Below are 19462 nucleotides of genomic sequence, written 5' to 3'. Positions count from 1 at the left end.
TTTGAATTTTACTTCAACATGAATTTTATTATAAAAACCTCTACTTATCAAATTTGTGTCAAAAAATGAAAAAAAAGAAAGACAAGATAAAGTTAACGTCACTCAGAAATCATGTCACTGTGTAAGAAAGTTAGGTTGTTTTCACCACCAGGAAGATTAATTTAATAGCTTATTTATCCCTCCCCCCACCCCAAGCTCATTTAATGAATATAATATAGACTATATGGTCTATATTATAGACCACGCTATTTTTAATACTGAAAGGAAAGTATCTGTAATAAAAAGAAACTACTTGCATACATCAGTGACCATACAAATATTTTGAAGTGACATCTGACATTTTTTCCCAAAAGAAATATTCAAAAGCTGCAAGTTGCAATATGCTAAAGGAAAAAAAAAATCATGATCATATTAAAACAAGCTATGCTACATATACTTCAAATTGCAGTGTACAAGACACTACAAATCCAAATGGCTCATATACAAAATGTAAAATTTAAAACATCAACATACACACTAGATTTTTGTTACATTGCCATATATTTAAGACACTGGGAACTATTTAACTTTTAACATAAAACTCTTATTTTAACAGAAATCCTTTCACATTTTATGACTTTGCTACCATTTCACCATTGACAGCTAATAATGGACCCCTATAAATTTAAGTAAATTTCAAGGCAGATTTTATGTTTCATAAAAACACACTTCTAATAAAATCAAAGAAGAAATACATTTTGAACATGCTAAATTCATCTGCAGATGAGATTCCCAAAGGTGAAAAATAACAATTTTAAAAACAAAATCACAGCAATGAAGTAGAATTTGTAGCTATTGTATACACAAAATACAGTATAAACCACAAAAATTAACAGTAGCAAATACAGTGTTTAATTACAAAAGTCAAAAATATACAAAAATATTAGTCCGAAATGGCAAGTTTTCAACCACAGGTTCATGTAAAAAATGTTTAAATAGTGATGTTATTCCAAAAATATATAAATATATATATCCAAGCTATTTTTACTTATTTGTAATAGTATAAAAGGCAACTGAGAACCTATAATTGAGGTAGCAAAGCCAAATTCAACAAACTTTGGATTAAAATTATGATCCCTATATTTTCATAGCATTTTCCAATGCAATATTTAAATGAACCCAGATTGTTTATAAAACTTTAATTTCATATCAATACATTACTTTATAAAAGTATAATTAAAAAATACTGAAAATTTTTTTTTTGTTAAAAGATATTCCTGGTCCTAAATAAGCAACTGCACCTCACATTCAAAATACTGTACAGGAAAAAACATGAAGTCACCATATTATACATAAAGAAAGCTATGTATTTACATTTTTAAGTAATTTTAGAATTGTAAGTAAGCAAGCTATTACTTTTTCTTCTTTTCTGTAGGGCCTGCTACTAAATCACGATTTCCTCATACCTTGGTATCCAGCACTGAACACAGAATAGGTTTTAATTTTAACTCAAGGAACTAGTAAATACACTTAAGCTGAAATTAACGAAAATCCTATCCTAACTGATGCAACAAAAATGTAACTAGCTGTTAAACACACTCTGAAACTGAGTCAAACACAATCATTTCTATTTTTTAAAAATGAGATCAACTGTTCAAACCAGAAATGTAAATCTGAAAAGCTAGGAACCTAGTCCAGAAATCAAATGTTTCATTTCTGTTTGGTGCATTCGCCATAAGACTGTCCGCTTTTCATATCTTAGGAACGGGAAAATTTCCATTAAAAAGCTAATTCAAATATCTGTACTCTGATTTTATTTGCCCTTAAGTTTATTAAAACAAATTATGTGAAAATTCTGGCTAATTTCAGTGACTAAATGGTGAACAAACCTAACTTGACTAGACAAACTTATTTCTTACATATTTATGACTATCTGTTCTATAATGCATTTCTTTAGAAAACAAAACAAACAAAAAACAAAATACCTACAGACCCAATGGGAAGAAAAGAGGTATATTTTGTTTGCAAGGAAGCTAGAACTGCAGAAGCATTTAAAAGTCTAAAACAAAAGAGCTTATTAGTAAATGTATGGAAATATACGATATGGCACACGTTGACAGTACTTTTCCCATGCCAAACCATATTTCTTCTTACACTGGTGTTCATCGCGAGCTTCTCGGTGGATAAGCAAGATGGTGAAATAAATCACGTAAATATATGGTAAGATATGATTAAAACCTGTGAAGAAACAGATGGTATAAGTATCATGAAAGAGATAAAGACATTCTTCCTAATTAGTCTTTATCTAATTGTTTTTTTAATTAAATTTTGTTTTATTTTCAATTTCAAAATCTCTATTCCCCCACTCACTGAGATCGAAAAAAAAAAAACAAAGCATATGACAAATATGTATAGTCATGCAAAACAAACTCCCACATTAGCCATATCCAAAAAGAAGGGAAAAAAGTACCATTCCATAATGAGTCTACTAATTTTCCATCTGATAGAGAGCATATTTTATCATAAGTCCTTTGGAATCATGGTTGGTCACTGTCCAATCAGAGTTCTCAAATCTTTCAAAATTGATTATCCTTACAATATTGATATTACTGTGTAAATAGTTCTGACTTCACTTTGTATCAGTTCATATAGGTCTTCCTAAGTTTTTCTAAAATTATCTGCTTCATTTCTTACAGCACAATGGTATTCTGTCACATTTATATAACATAACTTGTTCAGCCATTCCTTAAATGATGGGTATCCTCTCAGTTTCCAATTCTTTGCCACCACAAAAAGAGCAGTTATAAATATTTTTGTTCATACAAATCACTTTCCTCTTTCTTTGATCTCTTTAGGGTATGAAAATGGTAGTGGTACTAATTTGTCAAAGGGTTATACATAGTTTAATACCTTTCTGGGCATAGTTCCAAACTGCTTTGGAAAATAATAGGCGGACCAGTTCACAGCTAAACCAACAGCACCTTAAAGAACATGTTTTCTCAAAGCTTCAACAGCATTTGTTATTTTCTATTTTTGTCAATTTAAGCCTATCTCATGGGTGTGAGGTGGCACTTAAGAGTTACTTTAATTTCTTTAATAGTGATTTAGAACCCTTTTTCACATGGCTATCAATTGCTTGGATTTCGTCCTCTGAAAACTACATATTCAAATCCTTTGCCCATTTGTTGATTGGAGAATGACTATTGTAATCTGACTCAGTTCTCTGTATATCTTAGAAATGAAACTTTATCAAAGAAGCCTAATGCAAAGATTTCCTGCATTTTTAGCTGCATAGGTTGTTCCATGCAAAAAAAAAAAATTAATATCACGTAATCAAAACTGTCCATTTTAATTTTCTGTGAAACTTACCATCTCATTTGGCCATGAACTCTTTCCCTATTCAAAAATTTGATAAGTAATTTCTTACATGCTACTGTAATTTGCTTATAATATCACTCTTTATGTCTAAATCATGTATCCATTTGGAGCTTATCTTAGTATGTGATGTGAGATGTTGGTTTACGTCAGACAAGTTTCTGGAAGATTACTTTCCAGTTTTCTTAATAGTTTTTGTCAAATACTGAGTTTTTACCCCAATAGCTGGGATCTTTGAGTTTATCAAACATTAGATTCCTGTGCTCATTTGCTTCTGTATAACATGCACAAAATCTATTCTACTGATCAGCTCTATTATTTACCCAGCACCAAACTGTTTTGAAAATTATGACTCTATAATCTTGATTATTTTCTTCCTCCAGACGAATTTTATTATTTTTCCTAGCTCTGGTCCTTTGTACAGCATCGATTTAATTTTAGGGTCCCTTCCAATTCAAATTCTATAATCCTGCAATTTACTCTTCCCCCCCACCCCAACAAGGACCCCAAAAGAATTTTGGTAGGGGGAAGGGTTTGGAGATTAGAATTAAATAAGCATAGAGTCAAGATGTTAGGATGAGAGGGAACAAATTAATTGAGTAGTATTGCCCCTTTCATTATATTGGCTCAACCTCCCCGGAAGCAATTTATATTTCTCAAATTATCATTTGCTTTTATAAGATTTTGAATTCTAAATTTCATCCCTCCCTAAGACAGCATGCAATCTGCTATAAGCTATACACGTATGATCATATTAAACATACTTCCACATTAGTCATGTTGTGAAAGAATCAGAACAAAAGGGAAAAACCATGAGTAAGAAAAAACAAAAAATAAAAGAGAAAATAGTATGCTTCCATATGCACTCAGACTCCATAGTTCTTTCTCTGCATGTGGACAGCATTGTCCATCATGAGTCTTTTGAAACTGTCTTAGCTCACTGCCTTGCTCAGAAAAGCTAAGTGTAACAAAGTAGGTCATTGCACCATGTTGCCGTTTCTGTGTACAGTATTCTCCTGGTTCTGCTCACTTCATGCAGCATCAGTTCATGAAGTCTTTCCAGGTTTTTCTGAAGTCCATCTGCTTACCATTTCTTTTTACGCTTCTCCTGAGCCTTGTATTTGAAAATCAAATTTTCTGTTTTGTTTTGTTTTTTTAACCAGGAATGATTGAAAATCCCCTATATTACTGAACATCCACCTTTTCTCCTGAAAGATTATACTGACCTTTGTTGGATAGTTGATTCTTGGTTGTAATCCAAGCTCCTCTGCCTTATGGAATATCATATTCCAGGCCCTGCAATCCTTTAATGTAGAAGCTGACAAGTCCTGCGTTAGTTATCTTGACTCTGGTTCAATATTTAAATTCTTTCTTTCTGGCTGCTTGCAGTATTTTCCCCTTGATCTGATAATTCTGGAATTTGGCTATGATATTCTCTGGAGTTTTCTTTTTGGGGTCTCTTTCAGGAGGTAATTGGTGGATTCTTTCAATGACTATTTTACCCTCTGGTTTCCAGATTTTAGAACAGTTCTCTTTGATAATTTCTTGAAAGATGCTCTCCAGACTCTTTTTTCGATCACGGCTTTCAGGTAGACCAATAATTCTTAAATTATCTTTTCTGGATCTTTCCAGGTCAGTTGTTTTTCCAATGAGGTATTTTACATTTTCTTCTAGTTTTTCATTCTTTGATTTTGTTTGATTCTTGATGCCTTGGAGTCATTAGCTTCCACTTGCCCAATTCTAGTTTTTAATGAATTGTTTTCTTCAGTTAGCTTTTGTACCTCCTTTTCCTTTTGGCCAATTCTACTTCCTTCAGTGGATTTTTTTTTTCCATTTGGCCAATCATATTTTTTAAAGAATTGTTTTCTACATACGATTTTTTTTTATTGGCAAATGTTACAAATCAGGGCTTGATTTATTGTTTTGTTGTCTAGACTTAAAGTGATAGAGAAAATGCTAATAATGCAGATTAAACCTAAAAATGAGTTGTGCATACATTTCCCCCCACCCCACCCCCCAAAAAGCTGATTGTTAAATATTTACCAGCATACTCCTGGCACATCTATGATGAAATCTAACTTTGCTATTTCCAAGGACTGGAGACTAGATTGTAGGTATTGCTACAAGCCTGCTAGCAGCCAAACCACTGACTTAATGGCCTGTGTACTTGTGATGTCACACCACAGTTATGGCCACTGAAAGTCAGCTGTCACTATGCGTAAAGAGGGCAGCTAGGTGGTGCAGTGGATAGAGCACTGGGCTTGGAGTCAGGAAGACCTGTGTTCAAATTTAGCCTCAGACACCCACTAGCTATACGACTCTGGGCAAGTCACTTAACCCTGCCTTAATTTCCTCATCTGTAAAATGGGCTAGGGAGAAAGAAATGGCAAACCACTCCAGCATCTTTGCCAAGAAAACCCCAAATGGGCTCATGAAAGGCCAAAAACAACAAAAATGTGTAAAGGCTGGAAAGAATCCCTTGGCCTGTGGCTGGGCAGATGTGGCACTGCCCACTGAATTTTGCTAGGATGGATATATAGGCATGAGAAAGCAGAAGCATCCACTTGAGACCTGCTGACTTTTGAGTGAGGAAGTCATAACCACTTGGTGGGTCGAGAACTATGCTGGAATACTGACATCTCATCCCTGCAGTCTCTGATGGAAGCTTAGGGCTGCAAGGCCCCCTTCCTTTAGAAGGGCCTTCTAGGATAACTGTTGAGTCAGGCATCTGAATTGGGAATTTTTACTATAGCATAGTTGTCCCAAATGTTTATATCCCAAAGTAAAGGTTCTCTCTAGTGAGACTAACTAACCCTCATGAAAAATAATGCCCAGTGGTTCTGACATTGAAGGAGCTGCCTGGGTTTTATGGCCCATCTACAATTCAATTTTTGTCCTTCCTTTTCGAAGTTGTTGACTCTCTCTTGCATACCTCTTATTTCTTTTCCCAATTTTTCAACCACCTCTCCTATATGACTTTTAAAATCCTTCTTGACCTCTTCCAAGAAGTCTTTTTGGCCTTGAGGCCAGTTCATATTCCCCTTTGAGGTTTTGGATTTGGGTATATCGACAATGCTGTCCTCTTCTGAGTTTGCGTTTTGATCTTCCCTATCACCATAATAATTCTCTATGGTCAGTGTTCTTTTTTGCTCTTTGCTCATTTTGTTTGCCTATTTCATGGCTTTTAAAGTTGAGCTCTCCTGCTGGAGCACAGGGGGCACTGCCCAAGCTTCTTTTGCTCAGGTTCAGAGGCCTGGTCATTAGCTTTGTGCCCTGGGGCCCCAGGGACCTGCTGCTGGAGGCTATAGGGGTCTGGCAGCTTACCTGGTGCTGAGCTGGGGTCCTAGTAGTGGTGTCTGGTGTCTGCTGAGGCCAGGTGGCATTTTTCTGTATTTCCCTGGGGCTGTGCTAAAGCAGGCAAGGTTCAGCTGCTAGAGGACACCCGCCTGGCCGGCGCACATGGTGGTTCTCCAACCTGGAGCCTGCCAATTTCCCAGCTCTGCTAAAGAATGTAGGGGGGTCCTGGTGTTAGCATCTGCCTGCTCCACTGCTCTGGGGCTCAGGACCTCCCACTGGTTTTTTGAGGTGGAGCTTGCCTCCAGCTTGCTGGGATGTTTTCTATCCGGGACTGTGCTCCTCTTTTACCTGAGTGATATGGATCTTATTTGTTGATCCTATAAGTCTCCTGGATCAAAAGACTGGTCCACCCCATCTTTCCACTAGCTCCACTATTCCAGGATAGGTTCTAGGGCACTGTTTTTTGGTTGTTCAGGGATGAAAATGGGAGAGGGACTGCAAACTCCACCATCTTTTTCTTTTTAGTCAAATTTATGGCTCATTTATTTTATTAGTTTTCTCAAAATACTGGCTCCCTAATTTTATTACTTCAGTTTTTTCTCTTTCAATCTTGTTCATCTCTTTAATTTCCAGAATTCTATTTTGGTGTTTATATTGTGGAGTTGTTAATTTGTTGGTTTCCTAGTTTTTTAGTTGCAATTTGCTGATCTGCTTTCTTTTTTATTGCTGTAAAGCATCCCATACTTTTTGGTATGTTGTCTCCCTGCTGTCATCATCTTGAATAAAATTATTGTTTCTATGGTTTGTTCCTTAACTCACCCACTCTTCAGAATTTAAGTTAATTTTCAATGAACTTTTACTCTATGCTTCAAAGTCTCTTGATTTTTATTGCATTATGGTCTGAAAAAGATGCACTTAATATTTCTGCTTTTCTACATTTTTGGTGTGGCTTTAATGCCCTAACCCATGCTTAATTTTTGTGAAGGTTCCATACATGACTGAGAAATACATATACTCCATTCTATTCTCATTCAATATTCTCCAGAGATCTATAGCATATATAACTTTTCTAAATTTCTATTCAGCTTAATTTCTTGTTTATTTTATGGTTAGATTTATCCAAGTCTCAGAGGGTTAAATTGAAGTCCCCAACTATTACAGTTTTACTATCTTCTCCTATAACTCATTTAATTTTTGCCTTTAAGAATTTCTGATGTTTTACCATTTGGTATGTATGTTTAATATTGATATTAATGCACTGTCTATAACACTTTAAAATGTACTGTCCCTGTTTATTTCTTCTAATTAGGTCTATTTTTGCTTTGAGACCATAGCTCTTATTTTAACTGTGTGTGTATCTTTGTATTTCAAATGTGTTTCTTGTAATGTGTTTCTGGCTTCTGGTGTCTAATTCATTGTGTTCTGTTTTGTGGGTGAGTTCATCCCATTCCAGTTATACTTGCTAAGTGGGTATTTCCCTTCATCCTATCATCTTGCACATTTACTTCTCTTTCCCCCGATCCTTCTTCAGTGTACTTTTTTTCCATTTTGTCAACTGTGGGGGTTTTTTTTGCTTTTAGGCAATTGGGGTTAAGTGACACAGCTAGTCACACAGCTAGTACGTGTCAAATGTTTGGTCTGAGGCCGGATTTGAACTCGGGTCCTCCTGACTTCAGGGCCGGTGCTCTATCCACTGAGCCACCTAGCTGCCCTGTCAACTGTGTTTTTAAATGAATTGTTCAGTTTTTCTACCTCCCTTATTTGACTTTTAAAATCCTTCTTGAGCTATGAAGTTATTGACTGTTTCTATGATTTGTTGTCTGACCCACTCATTCTTTAGGATTATTTAGTTTCCAATTAATTTTTAGTCTATCTTTCCATGGTTCTTTATTATAAATAATTTTTATTGCATCATGGTCTGAAATCCCTGATCCTTCTTTAAGAGTCCCTTTTGTTTCTGACTACCATCCCTTCTTACTCCTCTACTTCCACGAAGGAAGACTAATTTCTGTACCCAACTGTGAACATGTGTATTCTTCCATCCATTAACCAGTTCAGATGAGAGTAGTTCAAGTGTTGCTTGCTCCACATGGATACGCCTGCTCCTCCATTCATAAACACATCCCATTTATGTGAGACAATTTTCCCCGTTTGTCCCCTCCCATCCCCATCTCCCAGTGCATTCCTCTTCCCCATTCATTCCATTCTTCTTTTGAGATCCAACAAAAATTTTTTTCATAATTTATCAACTGGGAAATACCTTTCATTTTTATAAATTTGATTCAGTTCTCCATATATTTGAGAAATGAGACCTTTATCAGAAAAACTTGCTTCAAAAATTTTTTCATTTACTATTGCTAAGAGTATTTCTCTCCATCCTATTTCCCCCATTTATTCTATTCTATCTCTCCTTTCACCCTGTCCCTCCTCAAAAGTGTTTTGCTTCTGATTAACCCCTTCCCCAATCTGCCCTCCCTTTTATCACCACCACCTCCTTCCCTTATCCCTTTCCCCCTTACTTTCCTGTACAGTAAGATAGATTTCTATAGCCAAATGAGTGTGTTATTCCCTCTTTGAGCCAATTCTGATGAGAGTAAGGTTCACTCCCTCCCTCTCACCTCCCTGTTTTCCCATCCACTGTAAAAGCTTTTGCTTGCCTCTTTTATGTGAGATAACTTACCCCATTCTACCTCTCTCTTCTCTTTCTCTCAGTACATTCCTCTCTCTCACCCCTTATTTTTTACATATCCTTTCATATTCAACTCACACCTGTGCCCTCCTATCTACTCTAATAATGAAAGGTCTTATGAGTTACAAATATCATCTTCCTATATAGAAACGTAAACAGTTTAACTTTAATACATCCCTTATGATTTCTCTTTCTTGTTTATCTTTTTATGCTTCTCTTGAGTCGTGTATTTGAAAGTCAATTTTTCTACTTAGCATTAAATTCCTCTACATTGGTGAATATCAATTTTCCCCCTTCATTGATTACAGTTTTGCTGGGATTCTTGGTTTTAATCTGAGCTCCTTTGACCTCTGGAATATCATATTCCTGTCCCTTAATGTAATAAAAGCTGCTATATCTCGTGTTACCCTGATTGTGTTTCCACAATACTTGAATTTTTTCTTTCTGGCTACTTGAAATATTTTCTCCTTGACCTGGGAACTCTGAAATTCGGCTATGATATTCCTGGGAGTTTTCATTTTGTGATCTCTTTCAGGATATGATTGGGAGATTCTTTCAATTTCTATTTTACCCTCTGGTTCTAGAATATCAGGGCAGTTTTCTTTGATAATTTCTTGAAAGATGATATCTAGGCTCTTTTTCTGACCACGGCTTTCAGATATTCCAATAATTCTTGAAATTATCTCTCCTAGATCTATTTTCCAGGCAGTTGTTTTTCCAATGAGATTTCACATTTTCTATTTTTTCATTCTTCTGGTTTTGTGTTATTATTTCTTGATTTCTCACAAAGTCACTAGCTTCCATTTGCTCCTTACTAATTTTTAAGGACTTACTACTTCCTTTTCCATTTGGCCAATTCTGCTTCTGAAGGCATTCTCCTCCTCACTGGCTTTTTGGACCTCTTTTGCCATTTGGCCTAGTCTGTTTTTTAAGGTGTTATTTTCTTCAGTATTTTTTTGTGTCCCCTTTACCAACCTGTTGACTTGTTTTTCATGATTTTCTTCCAGCATTCTCATTTCTCTTCCCAATTTTTCCTCTACTTCTCTTACTTGATTTTCAAAATCCTTTTTGAGTTCTTCCATGGCCTGAGACCAATTTTTATTTTTCTTGAAGGCTTTGGATGTAGGAGCTTTGATTTTGCTGTCTTCTTCTGAGGGTGTGTTTTGATTTTCCTTGGCACCATAGTAACTTTCTATAATCAGTTTGGTTTTGTTTTTTTCCCATTGTTTGCTCATTTTCCCAGCCTGACCTTTTAGCTCTTTAAGCTAGGGCTCTGCTTCCAGGGTGGAAAGTGAACTGTCCCAAGTTTCAGGGGTTTTGTGCAGCTGTTTTCAGAGATACTTCTAGGTACCAGCAAGTTTTCGGTTCTTCCAACACGTTATGATCTAAGGAGAGGTGTTTACTACTCTTCTGGCCTATGTTCTGGTCTGTGAATGACCACAAGCATTCTTTGATGTCCTGGAACCGTGAGGAGGGTCCCCACTCCACTGTGGCCACAAGCTCTGCTGTACTAGTGCTCTCCTCCCCCTGGGACTGCCACCCAGAACTGCAACCTGGATCCAAGTATGACCGAAGCAATAAAGTCCTGTCCCAGTGCTAACAAAAAGACCTCCGTAATCTCCTTCTGACCACTTATTCAACCCCCTTACCCTCTGTGGACTGAGAGCTCTGGAAGCAGCCACTGCAGATTCAGTGGCTCCCAAGGCCTACTCTTGGTTTGCTGTGGCCTGTGCTGGAATGAGCTCCACTCTCACCCAGGTGTGACAGACCTTTCCCACTGACCTTCCAAGTTGTCTTGGGCTGCAAATTTTGTTCACTCTGTCTTTCTGTGGGTTCTGCTGCTGTAGAATTTGTTTAGAGTTATTTTTCAAAGGTATTTGGAGAGGTTTGGGGGAGAGCTCAGGTGAGTCCCTGCCTTTACTCTGCCATCTTGCAAGGCTCCACCCCAAGTTCTTTTCTTTAGTAAGGTTTTATACCTTTTTCCAAGTTGTTAATGTTCTCTTCTCATATCTTTCTTCTGTAGCGCTCCTTTGGCTTTTGAAATTTTTTTTTTCCTTTGAGACTTGCTTGTAGATGTTTTCACATCATTCTTTGTCACCATAGTAGCTCTTTATGGTGGGATTCTTTTTTTTTTAATTTGCTCATTCTTCCGGCCTACTTCTTGACTTTGGACTTTGTTAGTGACAGTAAAGGGAGAAGATGGCCTGCACTTCTGTCCTTCGACATCCTTTTGCTGCTTCTAGAGCAGTATGATCCAGGGAGAGAGCTATTCACTACTCTTTATCTGATCTCTACAAGTTTCTGGCCCAGGTTTGAGTCTGGAGACTTAATGTGGCTGAGAATTTCAATGTACTACAGCTAGACTTTGTCATGGTTAGCCATCTGGAAGGTTACACAGGTTCACAGAAACTGAACTGTTGGCTCCCCTTTGTTCTGGAGCTTATACACTGGACTAAAAGCTAGAACTAAGTCACTGCTGCTCGGCAAAGTGTGCCTTCCTGGCCAGCCCCTAATCCAGGGTTGGGGAACCTGTGGCCTAAAGGCTGCCCTGGACTTGAAAAATGACTCAATGTGAATTTTCTTGGCTTTCCCAATCAGAATTCAAGTTGGTGCATTTTCTAGGTCATTGCGGAATAGACGTGCTGGGTGAGCTAGACAAAAATGCTCCCTCTACTTCCACCATCTTGACTCTGCCACTACTTACATCTAATTTCCAAACCCTTGCCCCTCCAGAAATTCTTTCAAAAAACTCATCCTAAGTTTTGGAGTCTTTATTAGAGAAAAGAAAAAAGTCAATTACAGGATCATAGGACTGGAAGGGACACTAAAAATCACCTATTTTGTCTAACTCCAGCTAAGACCCAGTCCTCTAACCTCAAATCCTTTTCCTATACTAATGTATGCAATTAAACAATATATGCACGATATTCTCTTATAATAGAGAAAAGTACAAAACTAAATAATTTACTTGAGTCCCTCCTGGTACGATAGTTTTGAATTGAGATATAATAAACCAGGCATCACATCTTAATATAAGGCTCTTCAAAATAAAAGATTCTACCACATCTAAATAGCCTATTCTACTAATTAACAATCCTTAATACCAAGAGATTGTTCTTCCATATCCTTTAGTCAATCTCCTCTTATTCCATCCTCAGTAGAAAATTAAAACACCAAATCATTATGGGGCTCTCTATGGGACATAACACGAATGGAAGAATAGGTGGATGCCAGTAAAAATGTTCACAGCTAATGTATACTTTTGAAAGAGCTGCTTCAACTATTGAAGTTGTAAATTGATCCAAGCACTATGGAGGGCAATTTGGAACTATGCCCAAAAGGCTATAAAACTGTACATGCCCTTCAACCCAGCAATAACATTACTAGGTCTGTATTCCAAAGAGATCAAAGGAAAATTATCTATATGTACAAAAATATTTATAGCAGCTCTTTTTGTGGTGGCAAAGAATTAAAAATTGAGGGGATTCCCATCATTTGGGGAATGGCTAAACAAATTGTGGTATATGATTGTGATGGAATATTATTGTGCTATAAGAAATAACAAGCAGGATGGTTTCAGAAAACCTAGGAAGAAATAAACTTACTGATGCAAAATGAAGCGATCAGAACCAGAAGAACATTATACAATGATCAAATGGGGCAGTCAGAAAGCTCAGTGGATAGAGCGCTAGCTCTGAAGGGGGGGGGAAACTCAGTTCAATCTGGCATCAGACAAATACTAGCTGTTTGACCTTGGACACATAGCCTCTGTTTGCCTTAATCCATGGAGAGGAAAAGGAAATGGCAAACCACTGCAGTATCTTTGCTAAGAAAACCACGTGGAAAGTATTGGCGTGCTGTGGTCCCTAGGATCATGAAGAGTCGAACACAAGTAAACAAAATCAATGATCAAAGACAATTCCAAAGGACTTATGATGAAAAATGCTATCCACCTTCAGAGAAAGAACTGATGAAGTCTGAAGGCAGACTAAAGCATAATGTTTTTGCAACATGGCTAGTATGGAAACGTTTTACGTGACTTCACATATGTATAATTGATATCACATTTCTTGCCTTCACAGTGAGTGGGGAAGGGGTGAGAAGGAAAGATAGAATTAGGAACTCAAAATTTTTTTAAACCAAATGTTAAAAGTAAATAAATAAATTTTAAAATTAAAAAAAAAACAGTTGCTTTAAAATCACTCCCTTAACTTCCACTTTTCTAACAGATTATACAATTTTCTCCAACAAAAAATAGCTACATTTGTGCTAGCTTATTTACTGGGTCAGTGAATCAATACCAACAGTAGAAGATTAGAAACTGTTACCTGGTAGCAGCCACACTGCACACTACAATTAAAATCCATATATCCAGCAAATACCTCTGACATTTAGAACTCAGGAGTCTCCCCACCCTCCAACCACAAAGCTTTAAGCCAGAGCCTACTGAGAACTGTGGATAAAATTAAGGCACATTTGGCTACCTAGTTGACCTGGCAAAAGTCAGTTAAGATTAGAAGGGGCCCTTGTTTGGAAAGCAATTAAGGGCCATAATGGCAAAAAGAAATCATGTACTTCAATAGTCCCTAAGTGTATCACTGTTACAATGAGTATAACTAGTTCTTAATGATGACCAAGTCAACCAAAAAAGTTAAATATTTAACACATTTTAGAAAATTTTCCAACCCCTCCAAAACACTGAAATTCCTACAAATATTCTAGGACTTTAAAGGGTAAATAAGCTTTAATCATGGAAATTTCACTCATTGAAAGTGTGCTAGATATCAACACGTTTAGTTTCTTCCTAAATGCAAAGCAGAAATAGTCTGAGATATCTGCAGCCCTTACAGGCAAAAATGTAATGGAATCGCACTGGATTCAAATTCACATGCCCATTTAAGAACAGAATCTATAGATCTTTCATTCGGCTGGGAAAACACTAAATTTAACACTCTCATTACAAGTAGTTAAATATCAGATCTTACCACATGGTAGAGACCAAGACAGAGCCATAATGAGATCACCCAAGTAGTTGGGATGTCGAACAAAACCCCACCAACCAGACACTAGAAGATTCTTTCCACTTGAAGTATGAATAATTTTCAGATCTATGTGTAAAGAAATACATATTTCATATAATCAAGTATATAAACATATGTAATATTAGTATATAAAAATAATTTTTTATACAATCAATACTTACGTGCCAAATTAGGATCATTGGGATTTTTCCGAAATGCATTTTTCTGAGAGTTTGCACAACGGAATACTGTATATCCTGAAACTAAAATTTAAAAATAAAAAAAATTCTCATTTAATAATTTTAACAAACTCAAATAGTTTTCAAAATTCAAATTCAAAGTTCAAAAAAATTTACTATTGCCATATTCCTTTAGTTATGTCAATACTTAAACCCTTGGGATCAAAGAAGGACAAGGACTGTAATGAATTCCATTCTACAATTAAGATTATGGTATCCAAATTCCAATACATAGCCTCAATCATTTGATAGAGTTTTCAGTATGACCAAAATATGATTTTCCCCCCACTTCTAAGGATCAGTTAGTTTTAAAGCCATTATGTCATGAATTTATTAATGCTGATTCAACATTCGGGCTTGAATAAATCCATAATAAAAGATGATTTTAAGCTAGCTGTTCTTACATTACTAATATTCAATATATTTTTAAGCAGTTGAAATAATTTCCCTCTCCTATTTTTGTAAAATTATTCAGGGTTGACAAAAGTAAGTGAAACCCACTAATGAGCCAAACTAACTCAATATGACATTATTCTGAGGAGGGAGTACAATAGTAAGATACTATCCCTACCCTCAAGGTACTAACAATCTAATTGGAGAAGAGTCATAAAAACAATACAACAGAATGTAAATTTTAAAAATATCAAATTTTAATTTTAATTTTTACTAAACCTACATCTCATACATAACGGGATAATGGGATAATGGGATAACAAAAGCCTTACACATATAGTATTGTAAACTGTAAAACATCATCGTTAGTATGCCTGAATAATCAACCTGTAGATAATCTAGGGCTGGATATTTCCCTATAATCTCTAAATGCACCTATACTTTGCAATCATCTTACCGCTGTGCCCTCAGCCTGAAAAGATGACAATATTACAATTAGCAATTGGTGCTTTTAAATAGTACTTTTAGGTTTGCAAAGAACTCCTATATATTATTTCATTGGAGTCTCACAAGGACTCTATGTGGTAGGTATTATTAACCCCATTTTTAGGTGAAGAAACTGGAGATTAGAGGTGTGGCAAAGGTACAGGGCTGGAACTTTGGACTTAGAATCAGTTAAGATGGGGGTTCATATTATACCTTCAGCACTTATTAACTGTGTGATCATGGGCAAATAATTTATCCTCTCTGAGTGTTTCCTCATCTGTAAAATAAAGACTAACAGGAATAAATTCTTAATCCCTACCTTCAGGATTGTAAAGTTCAAATAATACATTTGTAAAGTGCTTTGAAAATTTAAAAATGATATATAAAAAAGCTTGCCATAGTCACACAGTGGAGTAAGCTTTGGAGGCAAGATATGAACACTGGTCTTCCTAATTCCAAGTTCAGCTCTCTAACTACTATGCCAGGCTATCTCTCTATTGAGTATCTCTTTAGCCCCAATCCCAACTAATGAATTCCATATTTCAAGGCCTAATTAAAATGCTAACTTTCTATAAATCTTCTCTGATCATCACTCTCCCCCACTACACCAAGTGATCTCTTCTTTTGACTTACAGTATTTTTCACATACAACCCTGCACTTGTATTAAAGGCATTTATGCACGTCTTAACTTCCTTACTAGATTATAAACCTGAGGGCTGAGAGTTTATATCTCTTACAGTTTGCATACAGCAGGTGTCAAAAAAAAAAGTACTTGCTACTGAATGCTGAACTGTCATTAATACATTTCTCAAAAGCACTTGGGAAAAAGCTGCTAATGGTCCAAAATATGAAATACCTACCTTCCCTGAAGGCAAGTGTCATTTCTGGCTTGAACTAATGGGAACTTTCAATAATTGACAGACGCCATGAACAGACAATATGGCACAATAAATTCTATACATAATAATTAACACTGAACAAGTAAAATTATGACTTACCTTTTAAAGCAATAATAATGGATGCAAAAAGCCAAGAAACTTCGTTAGGATGACTGACTAAATAAAAGGCTTGTAGACTATAGATAAACGGCACCCACACCAAATCTCCAAATGCTAACATGAACCCAAATCCATCATGTATAATATCCATAGTTGTCAACAAAGCTTCCTAAAAATACAGTAGGGAAAAAAGACATAATGAAACTAAAATTTACCCCTGAAAAGGACAATTAAGCTCTAATAAAATTAGTATGATGGCAGTATTCAGGTGAATTACGTCAACTTATGAGTGAACATTAAATTCTGTCAGTTGAGGAGTCATATTTAACTCGATTTTAAAAATTATAGTGACTTGTCATGACTTCAATTATCTGAAACAAGCAAGAATCAAGAAAGAGGCAAAAAAGATGTCACAAAGTCCTTACGCTAAAGCTGTGAACTTAAACTGAGAGCCCCACAAATCATTATTCAGAGCCTATTATCCTCTTTTATAAATAATTTTTAACAATCTTTTAATCCTGTCTCCCTCCCCACCCAGAGATTCATCCTTTAAAGTCAGGACCTTTGTTTTATACATGTCTTCTCACATATCAATATGACCATCAGGAAATAAGCATTTGTTAAGCACCTATTACATGCCAGAAACTGTGCTAAGTGCATTATAAATATCTCATTTTATTCTCACAATAATTTTGAGAGGTAGTTACTATTATTATCCCCATTTTACAGATGAGGAAATCAAGGCAAATAGTGTTATGAATGATTTGCCCAGGGTCACACAGTAGTGAGTTATCTGAGAGCAAATTTGAACTCAGATCCTCTTGACTCTAGGCCAGCACTCCATTGCACCCACTAGCTTCTTCACTCAAAGAGATGACACTTCACAGCCTAACAGCTAAGGAGGAAACAGAAAAAGTAGAAACAAGAACACAAGTATATACCTCCTACAGTATATTAGCCCTTAGTATGGGAGCTAATAGTCCTACCTACATATTACCCAGAATCTTAGAATTTAAGAATCTTCAGCAGCATCAGCTGCTGACACAGTGAATAGAGTACTGGGCTTGGAGTCCGGAAGACCCAAGTTTAAATGCAGTCTCAGGCACTTATTGGCTGTGTGACCCTGGGCAAGTCACTTAACTTCTGTCTGCCTCAGTTTCCTCAACTACAAAATAGGGATGACAATAGCACCTACCTCCTTGTGAGGATCAAATGAGATATTTGTAAAGTGCTTAGCATAGTGGCTGGCACATAGCAGCACACTTAATAAATGTTTATTCTATTCCCTTTCTTCCATTTAGTTCAAACCTAAAGAAGTATAAAGAAAGTCATCTCTGGAGCCAATGGACCTGGATGGAAATCCTAACTGAAACTGAATGACCTTGCATAAGCCATCGTTTTCCTGGGCCTCAAGTATTTTCATCTCTAAAATGTGGGAGATAGAATCGATAACAGCTAAGGTCCATTCCAGTTCTTGACTCATGATCCTACGAACTTTATTCAAAAAAAAAAAGAATAGGTAAAGGGGAGAGAAAGGAAATGGACTGTATGTTAAGAAGATATATTCACTTGAGAAATTTAGGAAACCAAAAGGAGAAACATGGTGGAAAGCATCTAGATGAGATTCGACAGAGGGAGAAGTGGAAGCATTATGTGGTGGCAACATACAAAAAAAGTTCTAAGGAAGACTTAGATCAGCATGCTCTCAGGGAAAGAGCTCAAATGTAGTATGAAGTTATGTTAATAACAGAGATGGAGAATTTCAACTACTTGGATCTAAGAAGGGTAAGGGAAACAGTGCCCCAACATCAGCTTAAAGGTAGAGCAACATTAGGGCCTTTCAAACAGAATCGGTCTCCTTCTTTATCCCCATTTCAGAGTCTTATAAATAATAGTAGAAAAACTCCTAACAGGCATTATTGCCTATGAGCTTTCACTACTGCAACATCTACAGCAAAGCTGTCTGGGACTTTTTTTTTTAAACAAAATAAAAGGCCCATAAATTCATCACTAACCAGAATAACCACAAGTGTTAGATAACTCTTCTAGTCAGGTTATTTCACATTATTGCTCACATTACTCTTTTCATATAAAATATATTCCTGTATCTTCTCCCTGTATCCATGAAGCCTCTCCTAACTCAAGATCTCACTAATATCTCTGTCCTCTGAACTTCAAAAGTATTTTATGAAACTTTTCAATTACATTCCAAATTATATATTACATATCATACTGTTAACTGCTGTTTTGTGTGCTAGTCTCCAAGATAAAAATTAACAAATTAATTTTTACTATCATAACCACTGTCCCTTCCATACAGCTTGACCAATTTTTCCTGCCTAAATTATGACTATCTGTATCCTCTTTCAATATGCCTTTCTAGCTCTCTCTTCCCTGAACTCCATCTTGGACAATGTTAGGAAGAACTAGATATAAGAAGAAAAGTGGTTTTCAAAATCCCCGAAATTCAATTCTTAGGCTTTTGTTCTTGTTTTATCTGCTTCTAGGCTTGTCCCAGCTATTGAAGAATTAAAACATTCATTAGTTAAAGACAAGCTAATGTTAAGAATTTTCCTATGGTTTCTTGGGAAACTACTCACTCCCTGCACACATTCATCCACAAATCAACTGTAGAGATTAGTGGACATCAACAATACACACCTAAAAAGAAAATTCCCAAGAGACCCAAGCATTATGATGATACTGTTTCCAAAGAGATGTGGAGGATGGAATGAAATCAGCTCACTGGGAAGAGCTATATGCCACTTTCTTACCAGTATGCCACGCTATTTCATTCTGGTTAACTTAATCTGCCCTACCAAACTGTAAATTCTTTGAAGGCAAGAATCACGTCTGATATTTCTTCTGTATCTCCCAAAAGCACCATAACAAAACAGGGAAGCTAAGTGAAATTTCAAAGCATAAATGATGAGAAAGTAAAATAAAATATTTGGGTGTGTAGAGTCAGAGATTGCATAGAAATA

General features: G+C 36.2%; 1 protein-coding gene across 2 annotated transcripts in view; it reads right to left on the bottom strand.

Annotated features, from left to right (window-relative positions):
• The window catches only part of LBR (lamin B receptor), a 47372-nt gene continuing 27910 nt past the window's right edge, over positions 1-19462 (bottom strand). For both annotated transcript variants that reach the window (XM_020982170.2, XM_020982171.2), the window contains exons 11-14: positions 16479-16647; positions 14544-14624; positions 14326-14448; positions 1-2217 (exon numbers count right to left, since the gene is read on the bottom strand). In XM_020982170.2, the coding sequence (XP_020837829.1) occupies positions 2057-2217; positions 14326-14448; positions 14544-14624; positions 16479-16647 (534 nt within the window). In that variant the 3' untranslated portion in view covers positions 1-2056. The remainder of the gene's footprint in view (positions 2218-14325; positions 14449-14543; positions 14625-16478; positions 16648-19462) is intronic.

Source organism: Phascolarctos cinereus, unplaced genomic scaffold (assembly GCF_003287225.1).
Source record: "Phascolarctos cinereus isolate Bilbo 61053 unplaced genomic scaffold, phaCin_HiC Scaffold_5;HRSCAF=322, whole genome shotgun sequence".
NCBI lineage: Eukaryota > Metazoa > Chordata > Mammalia > Diprotodontia > Phascolarctidae > Phascolarctos > Phascolarctos cinereus.
This window is presented reverse-complemented; position numbering and strand designations above follow the sequence as displayed.